Source organism: Lutjanus erythropterus, chromosome 18, assembly GCF_056507025.1.
Source record: "Lutjanus erythropterus isolate fLutEry1 chromosome 18, fLutEry1.hap2, whole genome shotgun sequence".
Lineage (NCBI taxonomy): Eukaryota > Metazoa > Chordata > Actinopteri > Lutjaniformes > Lutjanidae > Lutjanus > Lutjanus erythropterus.
Window position 1 is genome coordinate 21,379,167 of NC_139334.1, and position 15,300 is coordinate 21,394,466.

Sequence of the window (15,300 nt, forward strand, 5' to 3'; positions counted from 1 at the left end):
GCACCCAAGTACCTAAAGTAAAACGAATGATCATGAAGAAAAGTTCAGTCAGTCAGTTAAAGAAGTGCAGTGGAAGAAGGACAAAAGAGAAGAGAGAGAATAAGGAAGAAAAGGGGCAGAGAAGGTGGAAGATAAGAAGCAAAAGGATGAAAGTAAAAAAGAAAGAAAAAAGGGTGGGAAAGATGAAGGATAAGGAATGAAGAGAGGACAGAGGGAGGGAAAAAACAAAAAATATCTCAATTCACGGCCCATTACATATCATCTAAGTTGATGTGGTTGATAAGTTTATATTCTTGCAAACAGTTGCCAGTTTACACATCCTGTTATGGAGACATGGGGCAACATTAACAGTAATTTGCAGACTTTTCAACGTTTTTCTCAGGTTTTCCCCTCTCGTTTGCTTGTTTTTCGCAGGAATCTCCCATAATTTGCATGGCCTTCAAACTCTTATTACGAATCGTTGTCATACAGGGATCCATAAGTTCTGTATGTTTCTTTTCTCTTTTTTTTTTTGACTTCACCCAAGCTGCCAGATCTGTGATGTCTATGAAACACAATTTACACACACACACAGTCTACACACTACAGTTTGTTTCAACCCATCTGTCACCGCAACCTGGCAACCCACAACCCACAAACTGGAAACGAGGTTATCGAGAGCAGTGAGAGTGAAACAAAACAGCCAAGTCGTGGCCTGTAAAGCAAAATAAAATGCTCCATATTTACTTAAATGTGAAACTGAATACATCCACAGTAAATTTTAGGAGTTTTTCTTTCTAAGCGTGTGAAACTGAGGACCGTCCCTGTATGAGTCAGTCGCTCTGGCAGCGTGTGCTTCACTGAATGGACTCAGTGTCCTCCTTCAGCAGGCTGTGGTCCTTCCTGGCTTCATGTTCTTCCCAGCCTCGCCTCCCTCCTCTGGGTCTCCATCTGACAGATCTGTAGGAGTGATGGCCGCCACCCCGCAGCGGCTTGTTTTACTTCACTCCCGGATTTCCTAAAAACAGATCATGTTTGCTTGTGTTGCGCTCTGCGTGGACCCTGCTCCGTCACTGCGTATAATTACAGCGCTGCTCACATAAACGCAACAAAACCCAGAAAATATTGGTGCAATCAAAGCAAGCAGAGCGGGGTTATTTTTAGATCAATGAGAAGACATATATTGAGCTCATTTTGCTGTTCTGCAAGCAATTTCTGATTTTCCTCCATTAGCCTTCCAGCAAATTGAGAGGCCGCTCTAATTGTCTCTTAATTTTCCGATTGATGCTCATGTAATTTAAATGTCAAATGAAATGTTTTTTCTTGATTTTTAGATGACAAACTGCAAACAAACAGAGAGATGATTTTCTTCCAGCAAACTTGGCTGCAACAGGATATGATTTCATGCTACAAATTTTATGGCTCCCATGAGTAAAACATACTTTATCTGACAGCAGTTCACAGTAGCTGCTTTTACAGCAGCTCCTCTGTGTGTCTCATTTTTGGATCATATGAATTTACTGTGAAGGTCAAAATGCACCTCTCTCAGTGACCTTTGACCTTCACTGAGAGGAAAACATGACATAATAATTCAGTCCCAGTGGGTTCCAGATCCAGTCCCATTTTCACTCATAAAATTAAGATTCTCAACTGATTGTTTTACAAGATTTCCAGCTCCATCGCAGAGATGAATGAATTGCAAAGGACAGTGTTCCCCTTGACAGTGACTATTGTTAGACTACGATATGAATACATTCAGAATTATTTTATGCTTTGAATTGCAGAGTCAAACAAGATAATGTCAACATAATTATGAAATCTAATTTACACAGGATTTTCAAACTGAAAATTGCTTCAAAGTAATGATGCAATCCATTAGAGAAAAACTTTGGACTGGACAACAACAGACATCAATCCTACAGGCCACAAAAAATTCAAAATACAAGAAAATTGGTGTATGAGGTTTATTATTTGATTTTTTTCAGATTTTATCGAAACCTGTCTTAGAGGCAGCTGTAAACACGGATGTATCATCAGTTTTTAGATTTATATGGCAAGCAAACAGTTTAACACATCCAGCAGACACCAAGTAGCACTGAGGAGAACTGCAGACTGTGATAAATCTCTGTGGGTTCATCGCTATGAGTGATGCCTTTCACATTACACAAAGACACGTGATCCGTTTCAAAGCTCTCAACATGCTGCCCGGAATAAATCCAGTCAAAAAAGACATAACCTTCGTTTATGTTTTTATTGACAAAAAGTCTGTTGAAGTTAACTATCCTGGGTCTTAAAAAATGTGGAATCAGTCTACAAATTTTCCTAAGAAATGTAAGATTTGATCCATAAAACGTATAAACCTCACTGGTATCTGTCTGCATGGCTCAACAAGTGTTCAGTGGCCTGCTGTGGCACATTAACGTCTTCATCATGTGGTAGCAGTTTGTGTGTGTTCGCTGCACTTGATTAGTGATGCAGAACCCGAAACCTCCATGTTAATCTTGTCTAATTGAAGGTGGGAGGGCTGATCACTGCGAGATGTAATTACAAGGCAGAGACAGAGACATGTCAGGGGCCGACCTCACTGGCTGGACGAGAGCCCAGGCGACCCGGGAGCAGAGACCAGGCCGCTGGGGCGTGTCCCTCGGCTACCTGGTCGGCTGGGAAAGATTAACTCTCTGATTAATCTGCAGAGAGCTTCTGCCGGGCGTCCCCAGTTAAATGGAAACCATCCCACAAAGAAAATTACAGGGCTCTCGTCCCAAGGACTTTCTCCCAAAACCTGCAGGTAAATCTGTCACTGTAAACCAGATCTCTGAAGGATCTGGGGAAATATCATTACGCTGAGTCTTTATTATTTTAGGTGCTCATTGTCATTAAATTTTCCTTGCCTAAAGAGCCTCGCTGCTGGTGTATCCAGAAAAGTTTAGACACAAGGTAGAGGAGTTTTCTCTTACACTGGATTGCACCAACAAAGACTCAGATTAGTTGTAATCAGAGTTTAGTCAAACTAGGTTAAAGTTAATAAAACATTATATGGTTTGCTAGCCAAGTAAAAAGTTGGCTACTCGTGGTGAGTAGTAGAATTATTTTTGTTCAATCCATCTAAAAAAAAAAGAAGACAATTTTAAAAGTTAAAACCAAGTCAAGCGCTGGATCACAATTTAAGATGAAGTTTAAAACTTTGGTGCAACATAATTTAATTTAATCTAAGCTCCAAGTACTAAACTGAGGTTTAAAGAGCGGTTTGAATTTAATCTTTCTGAATTTTAATACAAAAGTTTGGTGCAGTATAATTTAAAGTTAAACCATGATTTAAAAAAATAATTCTTGCTGGTGCATAGATGCAGTAGACTAGAAAAATGAAAATTTATTACTATGAAAATGATTATCCCAGTCAGCCTTAGAATGCAAAGTACCAAAGGTCTGTGTCAAGCAGATAGTCTGACAAGACCGGTGTTTTGTTTGGTTGCCATGGTGATTTAATTGAAAGAGGTCCTCAGATGATTTATTATCTTTTGAAAGCCATTTAACTCACTCTGCAGGTGTGTCTGTACCTGCAGCATGTGTAGACACCACATAAAAGTAAGCACAATAGCGTAAGAAACGCCCACACACTGTACACACACACACACACACACACAGAAATACAGATTATAAAGTATCGACAACTTTTCAACCCGTCTGATCAGGTCAGAAGTCTCTGTGGAGTTGGGTGTGATCTCTGTTGCAACAAGAAGTTCATGACCTAAAAGACAAAACAAAGTCCATGCAAAGACGACGTCTGACATCAACATCATCATCATCATCATCATCATCACTATGGTGCAATCACAAGATAACCTGCTCCATTGTGTCACCAAAAAAACAACTGTCTAACAGCTGTGTGGCAACCAGACTGCTGGATTTATCTCTGTGTTCTCAGGCTTGTGTGTCACTTCAGGACAGATTTTACGGATGAAAATGTCAATGAAAGTACAGAAGAAGAAGAAATGTACAAAGACCGTGCATTGAAAATAAAACTTCAACCACACCAGAACACAGAGCCCTGCTGTTAATACTCACAAGCTGTAAAAGGACTGAAAACTTTTATAAAATTGAAAAGGTTAATCTCTTGAATGAAAGCCGAGAACTTTAAGAAGCATGTAATCTAACACACATATCTACTGTTTGACATTAGGGGGTTCAACCGATATCCACTTTTTGCACAGCGAAAGGAGGATTGTCAGGGGTTTTAAAGAATGCATGATGAAGAAGAAATGTTCACTGTTTGACCAAAATATGCACGACTGTCTCTTGATATAAACTAACATTGCAAGACATCGATAAGTTCAATCTTTGCACTTGAAATGATAAAACAATGAAGGGAGACGAATGTTTCGAATGCCTCTGAGGAGATATTAATGTCTAAAGTCAAGAAAACAGTCTTGCTTGCAAATTTAGGGGCACAGGACTCTGGGTGCATAGACCCATTACATACCTGTCTATTTAAATTTTTATTTAGAAGCCCCTCTGGTTGATATCAAGCGTCGATCTGGGAGGCTGAAAAGTGAAGCCAACACAGAGCTGTCAAAAACTGCAGCTCTGCAAACGGCCACTTGAGTCTGTCTCTGAAAGCGAGTCAATTCCCAGAGACTCTCATATTAAAATGCCCAACTTTACAGCAGAAATAAACTTGTTTACAGCCTGGTACAAAACTGGTTTTGGTGATTTTTTGTATAACTCACCTGTTTTAATTATACTAAGGTGTAAAGTTATGCTTAATGATCTTCACAGCAGCTCTTCACAACACAGGGTGACGTCACGGAGACTACGTCCATGTTTACAGTCTTTGGTTGGTATCAGTTTGCTCTTACAATCATTATACATATAGAGTTACAAGAATACCTGCACAGCAGGTCAAAGGTGTGTGTGTGTGTGTGTTTGTCCTCAGTCACTGCTACGAATCACCTTGACTTGGATTATTCATCAGGTGAGTTATCTCGCCATTCAGCAGTGTGTAGATTGGTGGAGTCACATATCAGGTAGATTATGACAGAGCAGCAGGGAGGTCCATTTACTCACATCATACACACACACACACACACACACACACACACACACACACACACACACACACAGAATAAAATATTAATTAACTGGCAGCTTATCAACTTGTTATGTTACTCATTGTGTTATTTTAATCTATGGTTTTAGTTTGTGGATATTTTGTTCTTGAGTTCTGCAGTTTCCCTAATTAAAAAGATTTCTTAAACTAATCTTGAACATTGAAACTTTGTGCATCTGGTTTCAGGCATATTTAATTATAAAATTCAAGTGCAATCCCCTTGAGACCAACAATCTATCTTGCAAAGGATGGTGTGACCTACAATAAACACCCCTCTGTCATCTACAAAAGGAAAACCAAATTCTGAGATGAGAACCACAAACAGATGATCTGCGACCCCTTGATCATGTATGATAGTCATCTATGCTAAATGATATATATATAATCATTCACACTGGTTCTGCAGCAGAGAACGTGAGAAATAAAGTTGCCAAAAGGAAGCTGGGCCTGAATGGAAGATCAAAAGAGAAGCTTTTGTACTGAGTATTAATAATTTAGTGTTTGCTCCACAGAAACGTTCTGCAGGAGCTGTGAAGATTAATTAGTGGACTAGAGTGTGAAATGCATTATGTTTTTATCTTATTATGAGGTCCAGGTGCTGGCATGTCGTCTTACATGACTTAACTTAGATAACATGACAGTGAAAAGTAACAGTAAATCTCCAACCTCACTGCTGGATAAGAGCTTAAAAGTTTATGCATCCAGCTATATCCTCAATCACAAAAATGAATAACGTTAACATGACTTACAGTAAAGCTCAGACTTTGGTAAAGCTCAAGCATCCAAATTAGAGAAAAATAAAATAAAAACTTTTTCTGAGTGGAGGGTGAAATCAATTAAAAAACAAAACCCGAGCTTTTATGGACACCTCTGAAGCAAAATAAATAAGAATATGTTCCCGGTCACTTGAGTATAAATCATACACTTAAGTAATGCTTAACTAATGCATGAGTTATGATGATTTAATGCATGAACTAGTGCAGAATCTGATGTGATATAAGTTAAGGAATGTTAATTCACAGTTACTTCATACATTAACTGATATGCATCAGGTTAGCTGGAATGTTTATTCAGCAGCAGAACATGACTTGAGTTTGGCGTCTAGACTCAGACTTCATCACATCAGAGCCTACAGATGGATGCTAAGGTGGTGGTGGGGTTAAAAGCGCAGTCAGCGACACCATCATATTTATAAATGAAAAAGTATAAAGGCTCTGAAATGTAATCCAAGTAAGTAAAACATGACCTTCTGAAGGACATTTCTACCGCCTTTTTTCTAACTGAACATGACCTTTTCTCTGAGGTTGAGTCTCAGTCTCCGTCTGTTTCATCTTGTCATGTTGTTTTTGTCTTATTACTTTTTTTTTTTACATCTTGTTTGTCTGTCTTTTATGTCATTTTTGTTTTGTTTAGTTTTTCATGTAGCCCTGTTACGGCCTTTAGGTTGTTTTTGTCTCGTTGTGTCTTTAACATTGTCCTGTTATGTTGTCTTCCTACTGTTACATCTTTTATATAATTTTTGTCTTGTTCCATCTTTTACATCGTCTTTATCCTGTTACACCCTTTTTTGTCTTGTTACGTCTTTAACATTGTTTTTTCTATGTGTTATTTTTTCACCTTATTATGTTATGTTATTTAAATTGATCTTGATGTTTTTGAAGGTGACTTGGAATGACTCTAAATAAAAAATAATCAGTAATTACCCTCAAATGCATTAAAACTAAGCTTGTTTTGAACATGTAAGGAGAATAAAGTACAGATAATTGAATTAAAATAGGCAGCAAAAATAAAAGTTGCCATAAAAATTGATACCTGAAAAGTCTACTCAAGCAGTATAACAAAGTATTTGTACTTAGTTACTTCCCACCTCTGTTAGTCAAGCATTATTAAATGATTTACGGTAAAGTCTCTGCTAAAATACTAAATAGAAGGTGAGATTAAGTGCAGTAGCCTAATTCTTTCCTTTCAGAGCTCAGTGTGATGTTTTCAGCACACACACACACACACACACACACACATACACACACACACACTGACACAGACTCAACACAAGCTTCTCCTCCCACTGCTAGAAAGAAAAAAAAAAAAAACAGAAAGTTTCAGTTGAACTATTTCCTCGGTGCTATAAATACAGGAGACAGCGCACATCTGCACTTCAGAGCGAGGCGTGGTCAGTCAGAGCCGACAGGTGGGCTGAAGTCACTACAGCTGCAGGATAAACTACCTACACACACCGTGTTTCTCTCTACCCAGATCAACACACACAGCCGCAACAAACATGCCAAAGTGCCCGAACTGCCAGAAGGAAGTTTACTTCGGTAAGATTTATCCTCTTTACTTTCATTTCACTCCAGTTAGTTTGGTTCTTAGGTGAAGCGATGTATACATTTCCTGCGTATTGAGAAGCAGCGGTTTTGCCGCTGCAAATGAGGAAACAGGAAACAGACTGACAGGCTGACAACACATGACTGCAAGCAGGCGATTATGTATATATATATTATACGAATAAAATATTAAATCACCCGTTAATAACCCGTGTTTTAGTATTTTCTGGAGTGTATTGCGATGGTAGAACAAATATTCAGCTCTAGGTGCAGAATTTCTCCTTCCAAATATTATTATACTGATATTATTAGGTCATTATCTTTGATGCATTAACATGTAACCACTACTGTATGTTGAACTTGGTCGACTGTGGGTTTATATACTCTTTGAGCAGTTCAGTAAGTGATGCATTGACAGATATATACACTTTTTGTTTACTAAATCACAGTAAACAGTAAATACTAAGTAATCAGTTACTAGTAATTGTGCAATAAATAGAGTAAAAAGTGCAATTTGAGAGCAGGATAAGCAGAATGAAGTAGAAATTTGAAATACTTGAAAGAGAAATTGCAGTACTTGGGTAAATTTACTCGAGTACTCTCCACCACTGAGAATAACGATCCAAAAATGTAACAGTGTGACACAGACTGGGGTCATTCTGCATAATGAGTACTTATACGTTTATTTAAAGGACATTTTTCTTGCCATTTCATCTGAACTTTACTTGTAATGGAGCAATTATCTACTTTACTTGAGTTAATGTACTCAATTACTCTCCACCACAGAGAATAATGATCCAAAATGTGATAATATGACACTGAGGCCATTCTGCACACTGAGTCTCTCTACTGTTGAAACTTAAAGTACTTTTTGTTACCAGTACTTCTGCACTTAAGTATGAGTTCTAGACTTTTACTTGTAATGGAGTATGTTTTGCATTATAGTACTGCTACTTTTACTGAAGGATATGATCTGAATGCTGTTTCCACCACTGAATACTGCTGATGCATTAACGTGTATGTAACCACCACTGTACAGTTTGTTGTAGTCTGTCAAAGTGGCATGGAGTTTTAACTTCTTTATGTACTTTGGAGTAGTTTTGTGAATAATGCATCATGATATTACATACAAAAAATATTTAGTATGTGAAATCAACTTTAAAAGTAATCAGTAACTATTGTTGTGCAATAAGTGGAGAAAGAAGTGCAATATTTCATTCTGAAATTTAGTGCAATGTAAGTAGAAAGCAACAGAAATGTTAAACACTTAAAATAGAAAGTAAATTTGAAATTTATAAGTATCTCAAAATTGTGCTTAAGTACAGTACCTGAGTAAATGCACTCGATTACTTTGCACCACCGAGAATAATGATCCAAAAATGTGATAATATTACACTGACCGGCCATTTTGCACAATGAGTACTTTAGAAAGTACTTCTTTTTTTTTTACTAGTACTTGTGCACTTTTACTTAAGTACTTTTGGCATGAATGCAGATCTCTTCTGTCACTATTACTGATGCATTAACACATAAGTAGTATTTGAACATGGTAGTTGGTAGAGGTGGAGCTAATTTTAACTGCTTTATGTAGTTTTCGGTACTATAGTGTCATCTACAGTGCATCATATTGTAGTAACTGAGGTTTTGGATGTAAAATCTTAATCTGAAGTGAAGTGCAGCTGTGAAATAAGTGTAGCAGAGTAAAAAGTTCAATATTTCACTCTGAAGTAGATGCAGAAAGCAGCAGAAAATGGACAAGTGAAGTATTGTACTTGTTTAAATGTACTTCATTGGTTTGCATAATTTAGAGTTTTGTCTCTGTTTTATTTGCTTACTTACTCTCTTTAGCTGTCACTCTACCCTCTTAGCTGTTTATTTTTATGTCCTCCTCCAGTATATGTTTAAACTTTTGCAGATTAATGCCTCAGGAGGACACTGCACTCTGTAAGCTCCCCTGTTATTAAGTTACTTTGGAGTTTTAAGATCCTCTCCCTGTAGAAATTGAATTGTCTTTCCTGATGACTGATGAGCCACATGAATAATGACTCCATGGAGCAGAGGAAGCAGGTTTCTTCTGTCCTGAAATACGGCTCCATCCCTCCAGAGCGGTCTTGTAGGTCTGTCTGTCTGTCTCGTGAGGATACCATCAAGGCAGGGAGCAATTACTGTGTCCACGGAGGAAGGGGACAGCTCCATTTTATTCTTGTCTTAATCCATTTACCACATTGTCTGCCGCTCAGTAGTGCAACGGAGTAAATCTTCTCCGCACAGAGGCCGAGGCCAATACAGAATAGAAAGCCAAGTCTTTGGACTGTCAGTCGGATGAATTGACCGTGCAGCTTGGGAGCCGTGCTTCCCATTCCTCCTTTTCACGGATAAACTATTTCCCTTATAGCCAAAACAAGCAAAGCAATTTGTTTTTGTGGAAATCTTTCTGTTTTCCGCTCAGCAAGAGAAAAAAAAATATTCTAAAATATAGCTGAGGGAAAAGCAGCCTGAAACGAAGCTTTGTATTGAAAAAGGAAAAAGGAAAAACAGAAAACCCATTTCCTCATTTTTTGTTTTGATAATAAAAAAAATGAAATGAAATGCTTTCTTTTTCTGTTTCTCTACAATCAAAACAAAAAAACGGTCATTTGACATTCTTTTTGTTTCCATATTTCTTGATGGGAATCAGCAAATGGTTTGATTCCTGATTTTGTTTTTCTCATTTAAAAACAAAAAAAAAAACATTGGCCACCATGTACATTTTTCCATTTTTTTAATCAGCAAAGCAGCAGGTTGTTTGCTGTTTTTTATTTCCCCATTTCTAAGTGGGAATCCGTAAACAGCTCGTTTCCTGATGGAGGTTTTCTCACGTTAAAGTGAAAATCTGCGACTGTGAAGTGCACTGACCCACTATAAACTCCATGTCTCACTCTTTCACTCTGCAGTCTGTGATGGCCTCCATCACACCTCACTGCTCCACTCCACCCCGTCCTCCCCGCTTTTTTGCTCATCCGTCTTAATGTTTCTGAGCTCTCAGATGGAAACAATCAGGCTACCGCTGCCTCATGATGAGGGGGGGGGGGCGACTTGGTCCAGATCCAGCTTAACAAAGAGCAGAAGACAAAAAAAAAATGTTAATACACTGCTTTTTAATGTTTGAAACTCTTGCTTCCCACTGCAGGAACCCTGACTTCAAATAAGTGCTGGAAGCAAAGAAACGTTACATGTGGTGTTGAGAGTGAGATATAAAATGTTAATTTGTGAGCTTTAGAGGTAAATAGGCAAATTAGTAGGCAAATTCTGTTTCCTTGTCTCTGCACAACGACAATGGAACTCTTTGTGCTAAGTAAAGTTAATCATCTCCTGGCTGTAGCTTCACATCCAAATAATAAGAGTGGTATCAAGCTTATGATTTAACTTTGAAAGAAAGAGAATTATTAGCTTATTTCCCAAAATGTAAAACTATTTAGTCAAATAGTGTGATTTGCTCAACTGGCATAACTAACTTACTTTTATCCCAAACCATGATCCTTTGCTAAACCTTACCAAGTAGTTTTGGTGCCTAAACCTAACCAACTATTGATACATGTTTTAAAACATGAACCATGTGTTTAATATTGTTACCATGATGACAAAGGTCACCTGACTGACAACAAAGGTCACCTGACTATTGTTACCATGATGAAGAAGTATTTTCAGAGCAATGGGCTTTTTGGGGGGGAATGGTGCAAAAAATGTTCCACTGGACCAAATTCCCATTTGTGCGACAGTTGTTGTTGTTCTGAAAATGCCCACTAACACGTAGCTTATCTGACATAACTAACTAAAAAAATTACCGAGTAGTTTTGGTGCCTAAACCTAACCAAGTTTTGATACCTAAACTTTTTCACAACACTAACCACGTGTTTATTATTATTATTACCATGATGACGAAGGTCACCTGACTATTGTTGCCATGATGAACAAGCATTTTTGGAGCAATGGGCTTTTGTTTTGGGGAATGGTATGAAAATCTCCCATTGGACCGAATTCCCATCTGTGCTGAAACGGACTGTCGGACAAATTGGCTTTTGGTCTGATAGGACATTTTTTGGACTATTGGGTTTTTGGAATGACGGCCCGTCAGAACAATGGGCAGTCCCTCACGCCATAGATGGTGGTCCTGTATTTAAGGTCATTCACTCAACTCTAATTCCTTTGGACTGCATTCTCAGCTTCTTTTTTTAGCTCCACAGACTGTTATACAACCTCTCCATGAATCTTTTTTGGGATGGAATGAGGCAAATAGTTGAGTGACCTCCCTCGCAGTGTGTTTTTCCATTCAGATTTGTGTCTGTCTGTGTATTTTGGACCGCCTCCATAATACCTCAGTCAGTGTGAGTTGATGCAGGGAGCAGATTGGATTATTCTTCTGTCTGTCACGGGCCATTTCTTTTCATATCGTCATTTAAAATAAATAGCCCGTGCACAAAAGTGTGCTTTATCAGATCCATAGATTAAAACAAAACGCACGCTCGCCATTGCAACTGATCAGGATGGTTCTACTTTAATGTAAGACACCCCTTGACTACTGCTTGGATAGCAAAAGCCCACTGTTTGTTTAGTCCTCCAGTTTGTTATTTGAACTTAAGTATGGTAATTATTTCAGGTCAGTGTTGCGTTCCAAGCCCCACCACATTTTTCAGAAATGTTTTCATGCCGCTGGCCTGAGAGGCTGACCTCGTCCTGGAGAACTTTCTCTGTTTCCGCTGCCTGTTACATAATCACATGCCACACCAGGCTATTTTTACAGAGGAAATATGTCATATGCAAATACTGTGGGAAGGCTAAAGGTGAAACCAGAGTTAATTGCATTCATTCATACATGCATCCTTTGTCCTTTCTGATTTTCTTTTATGTTTTTAGAAAATCTGGCTGATGTTAAAAGTTTTGTGTCCTCCAACATATGTTGGGTAGAAAAAGACTCAGTTCTTAAAATCACTTCTCCATTTTCAGCATTTCCTGTGCTTGTACTCTCTGACTTTGCATGTTCACTGAGCGAGCAGCCTTTTTTTGCATCTTTGCATGTAGATTCTTGGCCACAGTCTTGTTCATCATCGTGCGACGAGTCTCAAAAGTCGTCTAACTTCCTGTCCACCTTCTCCATTAAAGACCTGAACCTCAAGACTGTCCCATCAAGTTCCTCCCCACTTTTACAGTCCTCCTGATGGGTGTTTGTGCTGATCAGCCCTGCAGATAAAGAAGGTCTCTATCAGAGTTTATGAGGCAGGAAGACAGATTTCTCAGGGACAGTCTGTCCTCATTTTCCCTCAGGCACCACACCCAAACAGTGTTCTCAGAGTTATCTGCAAACACGTGATCTTGTTGGTCTAAAACTGATATTCTGCCAAAATTCACAGGACTATGACCTCATACTTTGGTCTGAGGCTCATTAACTGACCTTGTGACATGCCCATCTTCTCTGCAGACAATAGCTGTCTTTGTGGTGGAAGTTCAGGGCTGTGATTATTAATTTTCTGTCTTTTGGTGTGTTTGGCAGCTGAGAAGGTGACATCACTGGGGAAGGACTGGCACAGGCCATGTCTGAAGTGTGAGAAATGCAAGAAGACGTTATCAGCAGGCTCACATGCAGAGGTGAGACATCAGAAATACATAAAAAAACAGACAAGTATACCCTGTAATCCTGAATAATCTTCACAGGGTTTGGGGTTTGATAGCACTCATCAAATCAGAAACCTTCCTGATTTTGCAATATTTAGATTTAACTTCAAACAGTGTTAAGCAAATTATAAATGAGTTAATATTTGTAAAAGTTAAAGACTGACAATCAAATAACCAGCCAGGTGATACTGCGCTGCTAGTTAGTACTACAACCTGGTCCTGTCATCCCACATCATATTTGATGATGAAGATACATTTATGAATACACCTTCAAGTTCAAGGTGATTCATCAAAAAATATAAGGTTTTACAGCAACTCCTACTGTGATATCACTCTGCTAGCTACAGTCAAGTGGAGTTTTATATGATGGGAGAATTATCTTGTCATCCCAAATCATATTTGGTTAGATATATTTATGTATATGCTCCCAAGTTCAAGACAATGTAATAAAAAGAATAATGTGTGATTGATGTACAAATCAATCACACATGCCTCCAAACGACGAAAATAAAAGGTCCTTTAATATTTTTAGACATTTTGATATTTTCAATACAACATGCTAACACAACTCTGCCTCTTGCAGCATGATGGCAAGCCATACTGTCACAACCCCTGCTACGGTGCACTGTTTGGACCTAAAGGTAAGCGTGTCCTCCCCGAATAATCCTTTCTTTTCACTGCTTTCATTTCCATTAAAGTTGATGTCGGTTCACTGATGTAATGCCTCCTGTCTCTTTCCTCACAGGATTTGGACGCGGTGGCACCGAGAGCCACGCATATAATAAATAGACAGGTAGCGAGCACACGTTCATCACCAAATCATTTGCTTACATGTGTTCATAAACATACATTTTCATGGTATTTGTTAAGGTAACTATTCACCTTGACTCTAAGCAAATCCATCCTTGTACTTTGCCCTGTCTGATGTGTGTTTTCTCTGCTTCGTCGTCAGGTTCAGGCCCAGCAGTAAACATGTTGCCTGGAAACTAGACCGAAGAAGCCAGCATGCTCGAAAGTTGCAATAAAAATCAGCAAACAAACTGTGTTCTGATTCAGAAGAAACATTTTGTATGCATGTGTTTTTATTCTCTGTTTTTGATTTCTGTTTTCTGAAGATTATTGTGTATTCCCATGTTATAGCAATGAAGAGGTCGACTAGTCTCTTCCTGTTATTAAAGTCGACATTCTGATTAGACACTTTTTAAATTTGTGCCATTCTTCATTTTTATTTTGTCTGTAAAGTCTCCAGGTTTAACAGATGTACAGGTAATGAGATTATGTAATTAGGATACAAAACAAAGGTAACTGTAATGCATTACTAATGCCTACTGTAAATTATTTTGAGACTGTATTTGGTGATACTGTTGACCAAGATGGTGTGTGGGAATAACATACTTAACAAAGTACATTTAAACATGCATTATTACATGGCTTTGTTCAAAGCTCGATTCTGATTGGTCAATAACAGCATTCAAAAGTCTGTTATTTCTGTATAGCAGACTGTTGCTATGGACAGTTCTAATCAAAGACTCTTGAGGAACAATAAAATCATTGTTAAATCACTAAAATCATTTAAAAATTAATATTTTGTGTCAAATTTTTGATCTTTTTGATACATAACCTTGTCACAAGCAGGATCATTTACAGTGAGCTGGTTGTTATTGTGAAATAAAGCCATTAAAATCACATTAGAATTAAAGTTTTGTGTCACACCAATGTAATGAAGTTGTGTTATTTTAATATTGTGATACTTTGATTAGGTTAGTGACTGCATTTTTACAAGTAGTCTGTAATTGTATCAGAACACATTTTATAATAAATAACCCTCCCAACCCTGAGTGTCTCTCATGACATTACCTTGAATCTGAGTTATTTATTTGCTCTAATTCGAGGGTTTGTCATACACTTCACTTGCATTTGTGCATTTGCAACGTGTCTGCTGGTTACTGTGTAATTTAATCTTTGTCTCCTAATCTGTTTAAACCCATGATGTTTGGGAATTTCTAAAGCATGTGAATGCTTCATTTCAACTGACATAAATATGACCCTTAAACCACTGAATTTAACAGTTTGTTGTCTGATTACATAACCTTTCATACTTTGTCACATTAGATTAAATTTAATGCTTTTAAAGATGGTGACTCTGGGTCAAAACGGCATGGTTTATGACCATCATGTGTTGTTTGCAGTGATGTGAAATGCATCTTAATAAACGTGAAAGTGTTTTACAATAATTAGTCA

At 38.0% G+C, this 15,300-nt stretch overlaps 1 protein-coding gene across 1 annotated transcript; it reads left to right on the top strand.

The window, feature by feature from the left end:
* Positions 1-7,227: 7,227 nt before the first annotated feature.
* Positions 7,228-14,897, top strand: crip1 (cysteine-rich protein 1). Its single transcript, XM_084742765.1, has 5 exons — positions 7,228-7,404; positions 12,938-13,032; positions 13,643-13,700; positions 13,805-13,852; positions 14,012-14,897. The coding sequence occupies exons 1-4, from the start codon at positions 7,365-7,367 to the stop codon at positions 13,846-13,848; spliced, it is 237 nt and encodes a 78-aa protein (XP_084598891.1). The 5' UTR covers positions 7,228-7,364; the 3' UTR covers positions 13,849-13,852; positions 14,012-14,897.
* The last annotated feature ends 403 nt before the right edge of the window (positions 14,898-15,300 follow it).